The sequence below is a fragment of the Nasonia vitripennis genome, chromosome 5 (assembly GCF_009193385.2).
Source record: "Nasonia vitripennis strain AsymCx chromosome 5, Nvit_psr_1.1, whole genome shotgun sequence".
Lineage (NCBI taxonomy): Eukaryota > Metazoa > Arthropoda > Insecta > Hymenoptera > Pteromalidae > Nasonia > Nasonia vitripennis.
The window spans coordinates 18,060,930-18,077,799 of record NC_045761.1 but is presented as its reverse complement, the minus strand read 5'-3'; the positions used below and the strand labels follow the sequence as shown (position 1 = coordinate 18,077,799).

The window sequence follows — 16,870 nt, the reverse complement described above, 5'->3', positions numbered from 1 at the left end:
ATTGTATATAATAGGTACCTGAAAATTTGATATATATGCTTTCGAAGTGCGATCATGTATTTCGTAATTCAGGCCGTTCGAATTATCGTATCCATTAAGTGCGCGCGTGGCGCGCTACTCGATACGTTATATTTACATGACAAAGACACAAACTTCTGTAAAGTATTCGATGTATGGAAGGATATTATACTTTATCGCCGCGACTATGTGTATCGAATACGTGTGTCTATACGTACGAGAGATAAGACGAAAAACAACCTACGCTTATATTATTCGCACTTAAAAGTTACATATACTGCCGAGCTCCTTATTCCCCGGCTTAGACGCTCCGTTTACGCGACGCGGTACAACTTTCCCTTTCCGAGGATGCGCGCAGGTACTGCAGTATAGTGAAACGGCTGTCGCTGCATAGGTTTACGAGCTTTTATGGTTCCGGAAGGTCGTAAAGCCGATTCGAATCGCTCCGGTGCGGGGTTGTTGTGGGCGGCGTTTTATACCTGGAAATCATCGGGGCATACTGCACAGTGCCTGTGGGTTAAACTTAATAGTCTCGCATATTTGGCTTTATTTATTCTTATCGGAGCGAGTGAAAGTAGTGGATCGTTGAGTAAATGAAGATGAAATGCAAGTTAGCCGCGGTTTCTTATCGCTCAGCTGTTTCAGCTGTTTTTTCTTTCGTCGTAAAAATTCGATATAGTTTTTTATAAGATTTGTTGTTTATTATGTGTGCGCAGTGAAATTGAAATATCATCAGGTTTCAACTGGATTTCCGAACATACGCGTGTCATCGTTAATTACTGCATTTCCCAAGATTTCTTTCGAGTTATTATGACTAAAGTGAAGATTACAAAATACACAGCCTATCCATTAAGTAGAAATGGATTTATTATTACTATATTTTTGAAATGCGCACACAGGCAGTCCGCGATGAATAAACTACTTTATACGCATATAAGACACGATATATATAAAAACTTTTGGCGCTTCTTAACACATTGTATTTCTCGCGCGGATTACGTTCACAAAAAATGATAAATTCAAAATAATTATTACACACCGACTATAAATAATTACAGTCATGCGATATCTCGGCACGAGCACCAGCAACAATGTACACTTCCAACGAGGGGGTAATCCTGCAGTAATTCATCGAAACGTCTTCTACGATCCTCTTTGAAGTTCGTCACAGGTGTCTGCAACTTACATCCACAGCAAGAGTCGAAGCTGTTTTCCGAGTAAGCTTCGTGCAGATATGAATTCGGAAAAGTAAATTGATCGCATGCAGCCTCAGATTTCCTTAGACAATCGTAGCACAAGCAATTTCTCTGCAGACCATAGTGAGGCTCGCCGTTATCTTCCGCCTCTATTTTCGTAATTTCTGGACAGCGAGCCACGCGATTGTCGTAATAACGGAACTCTTCATTTTCATCTTCGGCTTTCGAACGATCGAGAAGATCAAGCTGTGGCACAGACTTTTCATCGGCATCTTCGGTTTTCGCGGGTGAATTCAAATCTACGGTGTCATTTACCTGCGCATCAGGGGCCGACTTAAAATCATGAAATTTTTCGGGGATATTATGTGATCCATTGCTTACGATCGTACCTGACGGTTTGAGTTTTGGTCCACTCTTTTCGCGCTTGCTCTTATTTTTGGTCCAAGTTTCTGTCGCTTTCGTCAAGCCTGTACAATCTGGACTACAGCCCTGCTTTTTTACGTCTCCGTCACTTACTTTCTTGCCTCTTTTCATCATGTTAATTAATTTCGAGAAAAACGAATCTTCTTTTCGATCGTTGATGGATTTGCGATGAGTAGATTTTTTATTTGAATCGGTAAAGGCTGCTTTCGTCTTTTTTTCTTTCTTCTTCTTAGTTTTGCCCGAGTCGCGCACCTCCACCTTGTCACTTTTAGGAGGCTCTGATGACTTATTTTCGGAGTTCTCTTTTATAGCTGGCTTAGCCTTCGTTTTCGTGCTTTTTTTCTCCTCTTTAATTTTCTTTTTTTCTTTTGATTGTAATTTGACTTCTTGAGGCTTTTCTGCAGTACTGGGTTTTTCTCCATTTGTCTTCCCTTTAATCGACAGTTTAGTCTTCTTTTCGGAGTTCTGAACGTTTTTCAAATCCTTTTTGGATTTTTCAGTCGTTTCTTTTTCGATCGGCTGCAAACGTTCTTTCGAGCTTTTCTTCGAATCGTTACTTTTTTCTTCCTTCATCACTTTCTCGATGCTTTTAACTTTTTCTGAGCTGTTGCTTTTCTTAGCTTTCGAATTGGTAAACTTAAGCTCCGCCTTATTTTTCACAATCTTCTCATCCTTTTTCCCAAGCGAGGATTCTTTTTTGTCATGGCTAGACTTGGACGTCTCCTTTTCGAATTCGCTAGCTTGTTTCTTATTGATTTTCTTGCTCTTCGAGCCAATGCAGATATTCTCTTTTTTATGAACGTCGATACAGCAGCAAGTGCAAAGTTGATCGCAAGCTCCTATACCCTTACTGTCGTGCTTTTCAATCCTGAAATATTTTAAACGGGGCAGTATGAAACGTACGAAGCAAAATCATCAAATATTTTTCAACAAATCCACTTACCTATCGCATGTACACATCTTGTCCATCCTTTCCGATTTACCCGGATTCTTTGGTGCATCTGCGGATCGTTCCTCAGGGGAGTCAGCTTTTTTGACACTGTAACTTGGCGCTATGCCGTTCGAATCTCGATTAAGCCTTTTCAGAGCTTTTTGCAGCCACAGATCACTTTCGTCGAATCGCGGACACCGACAGGATACCAGCTTGGACCGATCGTACCTCGTGTCGTTGCTGTTGATCTTGAGTTGACGCGGTTCGTTCAAATTTTTCAGAACATTTTCTCCGGTAATTGGGTTAGGCTTGGATTCGTATGACGCGTATTTGTTGTATTCCGTCGTTGAGATCAATTTTTCGTGATCGCCGACACTGTCTGAATCCTTCGCAGCATCTTTCTTGACAAAATCCTTATGTTGCTTCTCGACTGGCTTGTCTGCTAATTTTTTTCGCACTCGATTTGGAGAAGCTATGACACAAAGGTAAGAGAATATTTATTGTTAAAGAGAATTGTCGTCGATGAAAATGTGGATAAAATTTATTTACCCGAGTGCTCTTCAATGGGTCCAACTTTTTGCCTCGATTTCTCAGAGATCAAGCTGGTCGAGCTTGCGGACGTCGCAGTAGTTTGGGCCACATTTTCCTCGGCGTTTTTTTCAACAGATTCGGAGCAGATGTAAATGTTGACGTTTCCGGTCATACGCCGATTGTCGCTGCGGACTTTTTGGTTTTTTGTCGAAGAACCCATTTCGTTTGATTCGCTCTATCTTCTTGATTGCGATTTGTGTTATTATTCGAAAATCATTGCTTGCACTCATTTCTACGGGATTGGAATCGAGTGTTTGATTCAATAAAATTTGCATTTTTTAATTACTTTTAAGGATGTGTACGTACGCGATAGATTTGGTTGCGATCATTTTCAAACTTGTATGGATAGATTTATGCTCGAGTAATTATTGCATTTACGAGGATTTATTTAATACTACTAAGAATTTGCACGTGTGAATTTTTGTAACAGCTGAGGTTATATCGCGGCCGACTGATTTTAAAAACTGAAATTTATAGGTTGAGGTTTCGAACAGGTATTTGGGGTATAACAAAAGAAAAGAAAAATCGACGTGACGATAGTCGATTTACTTACCTTGATGTTTGTAAGCTCTTTTGTAATTTATATTATATAGATTGATCTCATCGTATATCCCGTACTTGCAGAAGAATCGAAGAAGATACCGTTACAGCGTGACACTTACAGTTTTATTTGTAAAATCGATTACAACAGCTAATTCTCATTTACGGTTTTTCTTACGTTTGCTTATATGTATAGGTGATACTTATAGCTCATTACAACTCCGCCAGCGAAAGTCTATGCAGAGAGTAAGCGCTACCGCAGCGAATGTTTTATTACATCTTTATTTATTCTTTAGAAGTAGAAGATAGTAAATTATTTATTTATATATATAAATATTCGTATGCAGGTAGTTTCGTATAAAAATGTGTATTATATTGTGATAACCAAGCGTCGAATAAGAACGTTAACATGATTCTCGCGCGCAATACTGATTTTAAGTCATGTCTTAATTGAGAAATAAAATAAGAAACATGTAAAATAAATGTAATAAATACTGAAAATAATGTCCATTTAGAATAACTTTATTGCTCAATTATCGATTCGATTTTCAAACAATTTCGATTAACATAATTAAACAAAAAACCAAATTATAACGTATGCATGAATGTAGCAATGTATTCATTTTGGTATATAGTATATTATCTGCAACTACTACATAAAAGTGGAGCTCCTTAACATAGGCAATCGTGAAATCACTGATGCATGATAAGAATACTGATAGCAATGGTCAAAATATCAGTAGCACACAAATTGTTAACAATAGCTTTATAAACCTTTTAGGTACACAAAATAGAAAAATAAGCCAATGAAAATAATTCACATTAAGTTAAATCGCGAAACCGCGGCGTTTATAATGTCATCCCTTGAAAAGACGCGGAGAGTTCGTTTCTTTGTTTTTCACAATGATGTTTCAACGATTTTACAACATCTTTCATATCGGCTGACAGTTCTTGACGCCGTTTTAAGTACAATGGCAGCAAAACGTCAGAGACCAGATCGAAAATATTCAGATACTCGTTCCAGTCGACGCTGATGTTTCTGAAATTCTGAAACATAACGAGACATAATTAAACAACGATTAATCATATGAGTGAAGTAAAGAAAAAAAAATTGTCAAACCATCAATTGTTTGCTGTCAGGATTGAGCTCGATAGCTTTCAATAAATTCTTTAGGGCGCTGTCCAGGTCGGTTTTCTTGTAATAAGACTGCATGGATATGTGCAGAAGAATCGTCTGCTTGAAATTGACGTTCTCGCATTTCTCAAACATTCGCTGCAAGTGTCCTAAATAATCGAAACTCCCTCTGGAAAGCCTCATCATAACTTCTGCATAATCAAAGTCAGCTCTGTGATTGCCATTTTTTCCAGCTTCCTTCAAGTAAACTGCAGCTTCCTGTGTGACGTTGTCAGCGGTTAAACCTAACATTATACACATTGATACGCGCGTATTAATGCGCAATGAAAACAATTACCTTCAATTTTTTTTCTTTCCTGTAGAGGCATCCTTTGTAATGAAGATACATCGGATTCTGCTGGTTTTTTTCTCCCGCTCGATTGAGGCATTCTTCCGCCTTGACAAAATCGTTGAACGTCGTAAAAGCCTTGCCCAAACGGAGATTGATGCCAACGCTGGTCGGACGGGACTCGTAGATGTCCGAATAGATTTTCCTGCATTTCTCCCTCTCCTCGCTCTCCCTGTACATCTGCGCAACGTGAATACCGTAAAACGGAATCGGCGACAGCTCGTAGCTCCTGAGAAGACACGACTTTTCTCTCGGCGATGGCTTGTGAAGCCCGTCGACGTTGCGTCTGACGTGTCTCAAGCTCTTGCCCAGAATGTGGTGCCACAGCGAACAGGTGGGGCTGCTGGAAACGGCCGCTTCGGCCAGTGGCACGACTCGCTGGCAGCCGGCTTCGTGGAAACACGACCAGGCGATGCTCCTGCAGCCGTAGATGCTGCCCAGCTCAGGCTTGCTGCGAAGAGCTTTCGAATCCTTTAGTTCGCTCATCGCCTTCTTCGCCTCGGAGGTCATGTCCAGCAGAGTGTGAACGTGGTACGCCGTGGCCTGCGTTATGTGCTCTAGAACTTCGTGCGATGTTGCGTCATTTTCTAATGTTCTGTAAACGTTTTAACGAGAAATATACCTGATGCGCAAACTTCTATTACATTATAATCTTTACCATTCACACAACGTACGCGGAAGACTAAAATTCTTTACCTCTTGTCAAGCTGCTTAAAAATCTCTTGTGACTCGTGCAATTTGTTCAGGGCATCCCTATGACTCTTCTGAACAGCGAGAAAATAAGTAATCGACAGGGAGTTGACGAGGGCCAGGACAGGCTGCTCTTCGACTTCAACAACTATCTCTTGGCTCTCGTCGAATTCGCGAGCCAAATCCTCGTCTATGCCCCACGTGAATGGACACTCCAACGATTTATGCGTTTCCCCCATTTGCAGGCTAGAAAATAACGACTAATAAGAAGAACCTAACCGTATTCTTTGGTCTACTACTGCTTTGGCAATAAGCTCTATTTTAAAAAATGTCATGTGAACGTACTCGCAAATTGCAGCTAGGTATAACCTAAGAAACTCCCGCGTCTTGAGGATAATCAAGCTGTAACCAAACCTTTGTTCTCTCAATCCGATCGAGCTTCGATTGTTTTTTACCCTATACTGCAGGTCGGATATTGCTGTCTGTAGCAAAGATGCGCAAAGTATACACTTGTTGGCTGCATTTGCTGGTAGTGACAAAAAAAAACTAGAGTATTGTTTGTTTTCGGAATCATCTATACACGAGGCACCTTTTGGGTGGCAAATCGCGCATATCCCTCTGTGTATAGGAATCTATGCGTTATATAGTAACGTAAAAAATTGCGATCATCTTTCCGTTCATCAGATGGAATAAAGGTATGCTTTGAAATATTATATTAGAATAACCCTAGTGGAAATAAAAAATGTAATAAAGTGTAATAAAATGTAAGAAAATGTAACAAATCGTACCATTTTGTACGTTTTTGTTGGATTTTGGACCTTTTTTACGTTTTATTACAGTTTGCTACATTTTATTACAATTTATTACAAATCCATTGATCCAGGGTTTCATGGAGTCTCTTCTTTAAAACGACAAATGTAACAATACGAAAAAATTATAACAAAATGTAAAAAATTGTCGACTTTTTTATTTTCTTACTTCTGCTTACATCCTTTTACGTTTTCTTACAATTTATTATGCATTGTTACATTTTATTATAAAATTAATAATTAAAAAAATATATCGATTAGAAAAATATTAGGCGTAAGAAAGTGTGCAAAAACGTATGAGAAAAAATATCCGAAATTCAACAAAAAGGTACAGTTTCTTACATTTTCTTACATTTTTTTACGTTTTATTACAATTTAAATTAGAATTTATTACATTTTTTTCCACTAGGGAACCACTACGATATAATAACATAGAATATACATACACATGCATAATATAATTTTATTAAAGCATATTTTTCTCGTTGTACTGTAATATTATACATCTCTAACACTTCAAGCCCGCTTTTTAGGTCAAAAAAAAACGCAGGAATCGTGCAAGTATTACGAAATTATGACTCCAAGGTCAAAGTGGACTTTTTGACCTTCTGTGGTTGCCATATACTAGCAGCTAATATTGTATACAAGTGCAAATATTGAACCCTAAAATTGAACTGTAATAATTTTGAATATAAAAAAGATAAGCTAATAAAAGCTAATCAAAATTATGTTACCTTTACCACTTCGGGTGTACCAATTAATATTTCTTGCGCTTTAGTAAACGTAATTTATTTTCTCTTAATTCTTCAGGAAAGAGCAGCACGAAAGGTAGTGTGTACCTTGGCTATTGTAACTCGGCAAAATCTCAAACTGTTATGTCGAATATAGAGCTCTTCTATTAACTTTATTTAGCATGAAATAACGTATCAAAAATTACAAAATTGATTATTCGCATCATATATACGTGTTCTATATTTTATAAAAAATCTTTCTCCTTGGTAATTTTTTATCTCAAAACTGTTAACACAATAATTTAATACTTGACGTATTTAGTAATATCCGATGTCACTATATTTTCTCTAGACACTGCATAAACTATGCACAAAAAAGTCCGATACACACTACGCACAAAAATAAGTCTATAAGTGTATTTTGCACACATAAAAATTGTACACAAACATTAATTGCACAAGATTTCCCTACACACATTTTCGATTATTTTACTAAACCGATCAACTCTACACAATCGTGTAATGAATCTTTATATACATTGTTGCAATAAAAGATAATGCGATGTGAACAGTTTATCGTCATAATAAAACTTTTATTTTTTTCACTTCAAAAAACATTTAATTACTTTTTTATAATCAATAAATTTTATATAATAAAGTCAGATCGTCCATTTTCAACCAACCAGGACGTAATTATCAGCGGTATGGTTTGTTAGTTTGAGGAACGCGCGAATTTTGATTATCAAGTAAATAATTTACTTTTTTTATTATATTCTATGTTAAGAATATTCTCCTCTCTTGAAAAAGTGATGGGCTTTGTTATGAAGCATTTAATTGACGATTGCTCGCCTAGTACAAAAATTTAGAGACGTAAATCAAAAATGCGAATTTTATTACATATTATGACCTTATACAAACGCTTCAAACGTTAGTGCTCAACAGGCGGCCGAATTAAATTTTTTTCTAGAAAGATATAATTGATGACATGATAAGAAAAGCGCGAAGAGCACTTAGATTTCCTAAAATTTTGGCAACTATAAGTTTTGTGTCCATCCTCACCAATCTGTATCTTAGTAGTATAATTATAATTTCACGTCTAATAATAGTTATGAAATTCTTAAAGAAATTGTCAAAAGTTTTTCCGTATTTTTATCAATATCTGCTAATGAATGTAGTAAAATCAGTTTTATAAATGTCGAGTGTTAAAAATCAACACTCATAACAATCATTTCTTATTACTCAAAGAAGAATCAATCTCACTATATAGCTACAAGATGAAAACCCGCTTTGTTTAATGATTCTCCTTCATCTAATCTGAATTTTCTAAAACTAATCCAAATCATCTTATGCAAAGTAAACCTGGTAGTAAATTAAGGCTATATTACCCATAATTCTGGCAAATGTTCGGTTGGGTTGCCAGAATCTGTGACAGAATGTTGCCCGAAAGTTTGGGAGTGGCGCGACGGTTAGAGAACAGACTTATGGCGAAACACTCGAATTATTACTTCAAGGTGTTAATCTATTCCTATGTCATTTTTAGTCTAGATGTGATTGATTTTTCTGCATTCTTATGTTATGGTAATTTATCACACTTTTTAAAAACACACGGGACTATTAACATAACAAAATTGCAGAAAATCAATCACATCTGTGCTAGTCAGGGCTAAAAATATCGTAGCTTTCTTCGAAACCGCCGCCACTTGTTACACCAGCAGCAGCAACGTGGATATAATGGGTATCTAACATTCGCACGTCGGGTCTATGTCACTATACTTAGCAATCCACGCTATAGTGCTTGAATAATTCTAACGGCCGTCCGGTGCAGCTTTAATAAGAACGTGAGGCGGACTGAAAAACGATGATCTGGAGATTCAATTCGCGACCTGAACACACACTTGTGAACCTACGCTTGATCTCTCAACCTATTAGCGATATTTTGGAGTGGCTGACTTGGAAATAAAAGAGAATTGGGTGGGTGAAAATTAAAAAAATAGTATTTTATTCCACTCTCGACTAAAAAGCGACATTTTGGTCCTGAAAAGCGGGATCAAATAACAACTTCACATTCTGTTAGATAGAGGAATACGTAGGGGTTTCATTTTTTGAAAATTTTTGGAAAAAATTGACTTTTGCCCCGCTAATTTTACTTTCACCCCGCTTATCAGAGACAAAAGATGGGTTTTTTGGTCGGGCGTGGAATACATTCCCTGTTGAAAAAAAAAAAAATATATATATATATATTCCAGGTGGATTTTCCATATGGATAATCTATATGGATTCATGTGGATTCCATGTGGATATTCCATATGGATATCCACATGGATATCCATCTAGATTTTTAAAAAGTCAAGACAGTTAAAAAATTTGTATGCGCCTGTTATGTATAGTTCATCTAATCATCAATGGAAGTAGCATCCGGATGATAACGCCTAAACTGGGGTTGTGAGCTCCAAAATACTACTTTTTTTAGCATTACAAAAAATTTAAATTTCTTTAAAATAATTAAAAAGTGAATATTTTGGAGCTCACAACCCCAGTTTAGGTGTTATCATCCGGATGGTACTTCCATTAATGGTTAGATGAACTATAGATAACAGGCGCATAACAATTTTTTCTAAGTATATTGGGTTGCGGTGCTCACAACGGCACAGAGTATACTTACACTTGCCACCGGGTGCTCCCGCGTTCCTTCCTTGATTATATTTTATTAACATCAACTTGTTATTACATATGCGTATTTTTAAGAGGCGTCGAAGGATCGTTTCTTTGCTTTTGACAAAGCTCCTTCAACCGTTCCAAAACGCTTTCCATGTCAGCCGGACACTCTCGTCGTTGTGTAGAAGATGAGTACAACGGCAACCAAACCTTCAAGACCAAACCGAAAATATTCAGATGCTCATTCCAGTTGAAGGTAACGTTTTTGAAATCCTGAAACGTTTGAGAAATAAATAATGATTAGACAATCTTAGAGAATTAAAAACGAGTCTCGCCGTACCTTCAATTGTTTGCTGTCAGGATTGAGCTCGATGGCTTTCAATACATTTTTTAAGGCATTATCCAGGTCAGATTTTTTATAAAACTGCATGGATATATGCAAAAGAATCGTTTGTTTTTTTATTGACATTCTTACATTTCTCAAACATCCACTGCAAGTGTCCTAAATAATCGAAATTCCCATTGGACAATTTCATCATAACGTCGGCGTAATCAAAATTAGCTATGTCATTGCCATTTTTTCCAGCTTCCTTCAAGTAAACTGCAGCTTCCTGTGTGACAAGATAAAAAAGCATTAATCATATTTATTGATATACGTCTGAGTCATTCTACGAAAATTTGGACTGTACATATCAAAAGTTGCGAGCAATTTTAAAATAGTGTAAAAATCGCCAAAAAAGCGAAAACTTCGGTAATTAGTAATTGGCCCGTAAGAGAAAATAAGTAATCGACAGGGAGTTGACGAGGGCCAGGACAGTCTGCTCTTCGACTTCAACAACTATCTCTTGGCTCTCGTCGAATTCGCGAGCCATATCCTCGTCTATGCCCCACGTGAATGGACACTCCAACGATTTTTGCGTTCCCTCCATTTATAAGCTGGAAAAACTAATACGTTTAAAAAGAAGATATTCTTTCATTATACTAGTCGTACATTATACTGCCTCGGCAATCTCGCGGTTTTGAAAATTCTATATGAATGTTAAAAAGTATAATGCATCAGTATTAAAATCTGCGATACAACACATATACGCGATAATTTTATATTTTACGAGAGTGGAAATTATCTTGATATAAATTTTAAAATGAAATAATTAAGAAAAGGTTAATATTAATATTATATACACGAGAATAATTTTTTTATAATTATAAAAGTATATAATCTGCAATAATAAAATAACCTACTATGCATATATAACTAAACAAAATTATAAGTCATTTTTATAAGGCGGACCGGGCGTGACCGGTTGAAAAGCTTCCGCCGCCGCCACAGGACATTTATCGTATTTCCAATAATGCCAAAAAAACAAACTAAAAGTCTGGTGATTAACTTCTAGCTATGATAAAATGATTCTTTGAACTAATAAGTAGTACGCTGCTCTGCTGTGGATTTTTTATTGTAACTTTTATTTAGACAGCTATTATATATATCCATTATTATAAGAACCGCGCTTTTAGATACGGCCGCTCCCTAATAATTATATAATTATTGCAGAGTATTTTATACACTTGAATCTCATTGTGTATAACGAATATAATGAATAAAACGACTATAGTGAAAAATTAAAAATACAAATAATTCAGAGACATACCTATTCAATATTTTTTACCTTGAATGTTTTAAGTATTAGTTAATTATTTGTCTGCGTTTGCGTTATCGTAAAATTTCCTTTCTCTAATCATCTTAAAAGAAAAATGACAGCGGCACACACAGCTATATAGAGCTTGTAACTCGGCAAAATCTCGAATCGCTATGATGCATGAAGCACATCAATATAGAACTATATATATGTACAGTGTAGCAGAATTAAGAAGTTGCATTCATATATCTATATGCAGCGCGACTCATACAATCAGAAGCTGCCATAAAATTAGTTATGATTCATGGAAATAGTATATACATACATAGGTATACATATAATATGTATACTTTATCGAGGGTAACACAAGGTCATAAAATTGAATAAGTTGGCCATCCCCGCCATCAATTTAACACGATTAGTATAATATCTATATAACTGCGGTGTCGTGGGCCCTTAATTAATTTCAATACGACATTATGTGTATTTTGGTGTGAAGCTAGCCAAATTTAGTCTTCTTATTGCGCGTAAAAAAAATTTGAAGCTTATTTTTTCAAACTTGCCATAGATAAATAATCTACTATCGATTAATCTCATTTTTTATAAACCGCATACACAAATGCTGCACATGAAAACTCGCCCAGATTGCGGGATTCCCACAATTCTGCAGCAAACAACGTGTGCAACACAGGCATATCTGGTCGCGTCGCTGTATATATAGATATACGTATATATGCAAATGCTTCTCGTGTGTATATATGCGCAGAAGGAAGGTGTGTCCATTTTGATACTCGCTCTCGGTACGAGTGCATAGTACAAGTAGTACATTTCTCAGTGACATTCGTTCGCTTACAACTACAGCACATTGAAATCTGCAATTAATTTGATTGGATTTTACATCGTCTATAGAATTTTTCATTACAATGGCGCCGAACTACTCAAAAATCGATGATAAGGTTACAGTCGAGGAAGTGGTATGTTAGAAATATTATACACATTATTTAATCATTATAGACATTATTATTGCAATTACCGATCGAAATTTCAGGTAATAGTTAACAGGGAAGTTTCGGTATCTTATTACATCTTTGAATTCTTCGTGTACCTGGAAAAATTGACAGGTTTCAAGAAAGAAGCATTTACACGAGCTGGTATGCAATCATACCTGAAAAATATAGGAAAGCAGTTATACCAGATGGACATACGTGGTGATCTGCTAGAAATGCTACTCAAAGTTGTCAAGATATTTACTACAGTAGTAAACAAGGATACACTGGAAGCGAGTATATCGCTGTTTATAGATGTATTGCACAAAGTAACGCGTTTCTTGTTCACTAATTACGTGGGCGAAAGAATCCTATTCATAACTTCGGGTCTATCTTCAGGCATGTCGGCTTTTGTTTGCGCAATGTTTTTTATAATGGATTTTATATTTAATCAGTTATCTGCGAACTGCTTTTATCAATTGAAAACCTGGATACTATGTTTCTTCCGTTCGGAAAAAATTACTCAATTTTTCGATTATGTTTTTGGTACATACGGAAGAGCTATCACCGTAGCCTAAAGATGTATTATGATAAAATGCAAGCATATTTTACATACAAAATAAAAATGAAAGATTAAAGCAGAATATTTACTTTTTTTAAACATTGATACCTTATTATTATATACAGTATAAACATTTATCGAAATGAATTTAACTTATTTTTACAATCACCATTTCTATAAATACATACATATAATTCCTTATTAATATATTCTTAAAATAATATATCTTACAATGTTTTCAACTCGTTGAACATCACCTTAAATAAAACGTATTAGAGATATTTTTTATTTAAAGTAGAATTCATACAATAGTGACAAAATAAACAAAAACTTTGTATTAGTTTAAAATGTCTATTATTTCATGAAGAATTAACTCTATGTCTTCTCCATTATTGTTTATTTCCAAGTCCCAATAGGTCACATCATCTAGATCACATTCTGTTTCAGAATCATCAATACCTAAAATCAAGATTGTATTTATTATGTGGTTAATCGACTTTAAAATATTTGAACGTACTATATTGAATAATATTATTTGTACTTTATATTCATTGCGCATTTACCTCTGCAAAATTTCCAGCCCCGATTTTTCCTAACTTCTTCACTGCTTGATATTCTGATAGTTTTACACTTATCTGCATAATGTTCTTTGAACCATTTTAAGTCTGTTTTTCTTCGAGCATCACTTATGATCCATATCGGTTTATCATTTGCTGAAAAGAAAAAAATTATTTAACAGGATAATAGTGCACTAAGATACATGTGACCTAAAATAAGCACTTTTTTGCACAGCGTGAGATACTAATTACGCCGTGCAGAAGTGTTACATAGATCACAAGTATCGTATTAGTACATTACGATACTAGCGGCATAAGTCATACTTTACGGCACGGCGTGTAAGTATTATAAGCGCCCGAGCGTCGTGTCCTAAATAACGACTTATGACACGTGTATTGTATACCTACATTATTTTATACCACTCTTACCTAAAAATCACAACTTTAATGTGAATTTTCGGCTCTTGCGGTACATAAAAGACTGTATTTTCAAAACTCGTTACAGTACAGTAAACTCTCGTTATGATATACTATTTCTTTTAATTTAATATTGAAAGCATAACTATTGTAATTAATTACCATTGTACATAAGTATAGCTGCTCTACAAAAATATCCGTAATCTTTGTTTCTCGTGTCTTCACCCCATTTTGTCATCTCCCGTCGATAGGCTTCTTTATATTCTCCATCTCCGAACAGCTGCTTGGCATCCAGATTTTTAATTTTTGCCCAATGAGATTTAATTGGTCCAGACAATTTTATTATGACACTTTTTTCTTTGCCCAATCTGTTTGAAATTAAAATTAATAGTTATAGATTGTAAATTTAAAATTTTGACTATTAATTGATTTAGGTTTTTTAACTATCTATTTAGACTACGTCAAGCAATGTGATAAGCAGTAAAATAATTGTTTACTGTATACATTAATTACTGCATTTCTTATGTCATATAATAAATTAATAAAACTCACACAAACTATACACGCCACAAGTAGCGGTAAATCTATGCATATATATATATATAGAGAGAGAGAGAGAGAGAACTGTATAGTACGACTTTGAATCTGAACTACATGCACACTGTTTATCAGTTAATTATTAATACACGAGTATAATGGAGTACCTTGCAAACAACTCGTCGGTAATGAAATCCTTTCCAGATTTTCGTTTCCCACTAAATATAAGAATTTTTTCTGGATTCTTTGAAAATTCACTATTTTTCGGCCGGCTTTCCTCGCCCGTCATACTCGCATCGGCCATCTTGAATACTATACTGTACTTGAACACTGCTCATTTATAACAAGCGTGTACGAGTGTGACAGCTGGCAGCGCGTGAATGCTATCTGTCACGTCAATCGCCGTCCCGTAGTAGATTCTTTTCAACACACGCTTTTCAAATACTTTATTGTATTTCCGAAAATACTCTATGCGATGTTTTCTAATTGTTAAGTCAACTTTTGCACTCGCGCGAGAAATCACATAATTGTCAGTTGAGATTGATTCAGTAAGAAGAAATGTCAAATATTTTTTAACAAATACTTGCTATAGTTTTTAGATGTATTATAGTCTTTTCTCATTTTTCATTTTTAAAACTTGAATTAGATATTTTTCAGTTTAATATTTCAATTCTAAAGTAAGGGTTTTTATATTGTCAACACGAAAGAATGATTTTTTGTTTTTATTATAATAAAATTAAGTCATTACAATAAATCTATTTCTTAGATTCTTTGGCAGCCTGACGCTCTGCTGCCCTCTTCAGCTGTGCCTTGGGCTTGAGGTTGTGTTTCTTTGCGAATCGCTGATTACGCAAAAACTTCAGGTCCATCTATAAAACATACAATATTTATTATTAGTCCTCCAGTGAGTGATAAAAATTTATCGTATTTGATATCTTAGAATTCTTTAGTTAATATTTAGCTGATTTCAAATGTTTTGTTCAATTTTTGTACAAAAAATATCTATCGTCTTTATTAGCAATAAACATGGGCACAGGTCGATAATAAAGTTGTTCAAGTAAAATTGCTAAAGTCAATTCTAAGCACTGTTTTGATTCATGCACAAGCATATATAACTATTCTACAATTACAATTTACATAAAAGATATTTGATAAGATTTCCAATCACATTCTAACTATTTACAATGAAAATAAAATTTTTTACTCTTGACTATCTAAATTTATATCAGTACCCAATACAGTATTGCAATGTAAATAAGCAAAAACTAATGAGGCGTAGTTACCAATTACATAAATGTAAGCAACAATCTTTATGGATTTAACAATTTCAATAATATGTGAGATGAATGTTTTAAAGATTCGTATTACTTACACCTAAGGTCGATTCGTGCAGGTTACGCTTTGGCTTCTTGATTCCATTGCGATGAGCTTTCCTGCCTGAAAGACACAATTAGAAACATAAACATTATGCATAATCATGGGTATTTTTAGTAAAAAGGGTTAAAAAAACGTCTTTTATTCAAGTTTTTTAAAAATTTAACGAGCAACTGGAAGTAAAAGTATGGCTAAAATTTGTAGATAGTGAAAATAAACTTACTCTGGTTGTGATTTGTGTGATTCTTCGACTTGGCCATCTTTTAAGGTATTTTCTGTTTGCTGAAAAATATAAGAATCATTAAATTACTGAAATCATTTCAAACCAAATTATATTTTAATCAACAATCAACGATTGCCAGGTTTGAGGTTAGAACTTGCTTAAAGCAAAACAATAAAGGAATTATAACTTTCTAGAAGAAACGTTGAATAAAAATGTATAATTTAAGGAATTATCCTTTAGCCTTAACGAGCATTTTAACAATAAATAATGACAATTATTAGGATGGCTTGGATTAATAAATATGATAAAATTTAATTTTACCAGGCACAAACAACGCTCGCCCGGAAAAGGAAAACTAGAAAGAAACGTAACTAAATTTGCTAGAAAGATCCCTAGAATCGAGTCAATCGGTAATATCGCATTCTATTACCTCAGTGCCTGTATCCAAGGTAATCTACATTACCGGTAAT

At 35.1% G+C, this 16,870-nt stretch overlaps 5 protein-coding genes across 11 annotated transcripts; 1 reads left to right on the top strand and 4 right to left on the bottom strand.

Annotated features, from left to right (window-relative positions):
* Nucleotides 1–867: 867 nt before the first annotated feature.
* LOC100678999 lies at nt 868–3,666 on the bottom strand. Of its 2 annotated transcripts, XM_032600948.1 has the most exons (5): nt 3,466–3,665; nt 3,118–3,391; nt 2,581–3,040; nt 1,604–2,505; nt 868–1,529 (listed from the first exon to the last, which is right to left on the bottom strand). In XM_032600948.1, exons 2-5 carry the CDS (start codon nt 3,317–3,319, stop codon nt 1,522–1,524), a joined length of 1,572 nt encoding a protein of 523 aa, XP_032456839.1. In that variant the 5' UTR covers nt 3,320–3,391; nt 3,466–3,665; the 3' UTR covers nt 868–1,521. The 2 variants fall into 2 exon arrangements, with proteins under 2 accessions (XP_032456839.1, XP_008203174.1); XM_008204952.2 differs by having other exon boundaries at nt 868–2,505; nt 3,466–3,666.
* Nucleotides 3,667–4,200: 534 nt separating this feature from the next.
* On the bottom strand, nt 4,201–11,930 carry LOC103315534. Of its 6 annotated transcripts, none has more exons than XM_008204942.4 (9): nt 11,757–11,930; nt 10,797–11,043; nt 10,448–10,718; nt 10,115–10,380; nt 6,258–6,438; nt 5,919–6,158; nt 5,172–5,817; nt 4,820–5,092; nt 4,201–4,746 (listed from the first exon to the last, which is right to left on the bottom strand). In XM_008204942.4, the coding sequence occupies exons 4-9, from the start codon at nt 10,164–10,166 to the stop codon at nt 4,549–4,551; spliced, it is 1,590 nt and encodes a 529-aa protein (XP_008203164.1). In that variant the 5' UTR covers nt 10,167–10,380; nt 10,448–10,718; nt 10,797–11,043; nt 11,757–11,930; the 3' UTR covers nt 4,201–4,548. The 6 variants fall into 6 exon arrangements, with proteins under 6 accessions (XP_008203164.1, XP_031788560.1, XP_031788562.1 ...); XM_031932700.2 differs by having other exon boundaries at nt 11,775–11,930; XM_031932702.2 differs by lacking the exon at nt 10,797–11,043.
* A 554-nt stretch (nt 11,931–12,484) lies between these two features.
* Nucleotides 12,485–13,374, top strand: LOC100116008. The gene is made up of 2 exons (XM_008204928.4): nt 12,485–12,718; nt 12,793–13,374. The coding sequence occupies exons 1-2, from the start codon at nt 12,668–12,670 to the stop codon at nt 13,306–13,308; spliced, it is 567 nt and encodes a 188-aa protein (XP_008203150.1). The 5' UTR covers nt 12,485–12,667; the 3' UTR covers nt 13,309–13,374.
* LOC100120840 (phosphomevalonate kinase) lies at nt 13,170–15,339 on the bottom strand. The gene is made up of 4 exons (XM_001604390.6): nt 14,971–15,339; nt 14,429–14,634; nt 13,856–14,005; nt 13,170–13,751 (listed from the first exon to the last, which is right to left on the bottom strand). The coding sequence occupies exons 1-4, from the start codon at nt 15,105–15,107 to the stop codon at nt 13,630–13,632; spliced, it is 615 nt and encodes a 204-aa protein (XP_001604440.1). The 5' UTR covers nt 15,108–15,339; the 3' UTR covers nt 13,170–13,629.
* Nucleotides 15,340–15,510: 171 nt separating this feature from the next.
* Nucleotides 15,511–16,813, bottom strand: LOC100115975 (60S ribosomal protein L29). The gene is made up of 4 exons (XM_001606275.5): nt 16,722–16,813; nt 16,401–16,459; nt 16,176–16,240; nt 15,511–15,672 (listed from the first exon to the last, which is right to left on the bottom strand). The coding sequence occupies exons 2-4, from the start codon at nt 16,435–16,437 to the stop codon at nt 15,559–15,561; spliced, it is 216 nt and encodes a 71-aa protein (XP_001606325.1). The 5' UTR covers nt 16,438–16,459; nt 16,722–16,813; the 3' UTR covers nt 15,511–15,558.
* Between the last annotated feature and the right edge of the window lie 57 nt (nt 16,814–16,870).

Bases quoted from the DNA above. Each gene is read 5' to 3' on its own strand.
- LOC100678999 (XM_008204952.2), bottom strand. From the start codon at position 3,319: ATGGGTTCTTCGACAAAAAACCAAAAAGTCCGCAGCGACAATCGGCGT. The intron at 3,041-3,117 runs GTAAATAAATTT...TTTGTGTCATAG, and splicing joins ACCCATTGAAGAGCACTCGG to CTTCTCCAAATCGAGTGCGA. The intron at 2,506-2,580 runs GTAAGTGGATTT...AAAATATTTCAG, and splicing joins AAGATGTGTACATGCGATAG to GATTGAAAAGCACGACAGTA.
- LOC103315534 (XM_008204942.4), bottom strand. From the start codon at position 10,166: ATGTTAATAAAATATAATCAAGGAAGGAACGCGGGAGCACCCGGTGGC. The intron at 6,439-10,114 runs GTAAGTATACTC...TGTCACTACCAG, and splicing joins GGGAGCACCCGGTGGCAAGT to CAAATGCAGCCAACAAGTGT. The intron at 5,093-5,171 runs GTAATTGTTTTC...AACGTCACACAG, and splicing joins GGAAAGAAAAAAAATTGAAG to GAAGCTGCAGTTTACTTGAA.
- LOC100116008 (XM_008204928.4), top strand. From the start codon at position 12,668: ATGGCGCCGAACTACTCAAAAATCGATGATAAGGTTACAGTCGAGGAA. The intron at 12,719-12,792 runs GTATGTTAGAAA...TCGAAATTTCAG, and splicing joins AGGTTACAGTCGAGGAAGTG to GTAATAGTTAACAGGGAAGT.
- LOC100120840 (XM_001604390.6), bottom strand. From the start codon at position 15,107: ATGGCCGATGCGAGTATGACGGGCGAGGAAAGCCGGCCGAAAAATAGT. The intron at 14,635-14,970 runs GTACTCCATTAT...AATTTCAAACAG, and splicing joins ACCGACGAGTTGTTTGCAAG to ATTGGGCAAAGAAAAAAGTG. The intron at 13,752-13,855 runs GTAAATGCGCAA...TCTTGATTTTAG, and splicing joins GGGCTGGAAATTTTGCAGAG to GTATTGATGATTCTGAAACA.
- LOC100115975 (XM_001606275.5), bottom strand. From the start codon at position 16,437: ATGGCCAAGTCGAAGAATCACACAAATCACAACCAGA. The intron at 16,241-16,400 runs GTAAGTTTATTT...TGTGTCTTTCAG, and splicing joins TCACACAAATCACAACCAGA to GCAGGAAAGCTCATCGCAAT. The intron at 15,673-16,175 runs GTAAGTAATACG...TATGTTTTATAG, and splicing joins TGCACGAATCGACCTTAGGT to ATGGACCTGAAGTTTTTGCG.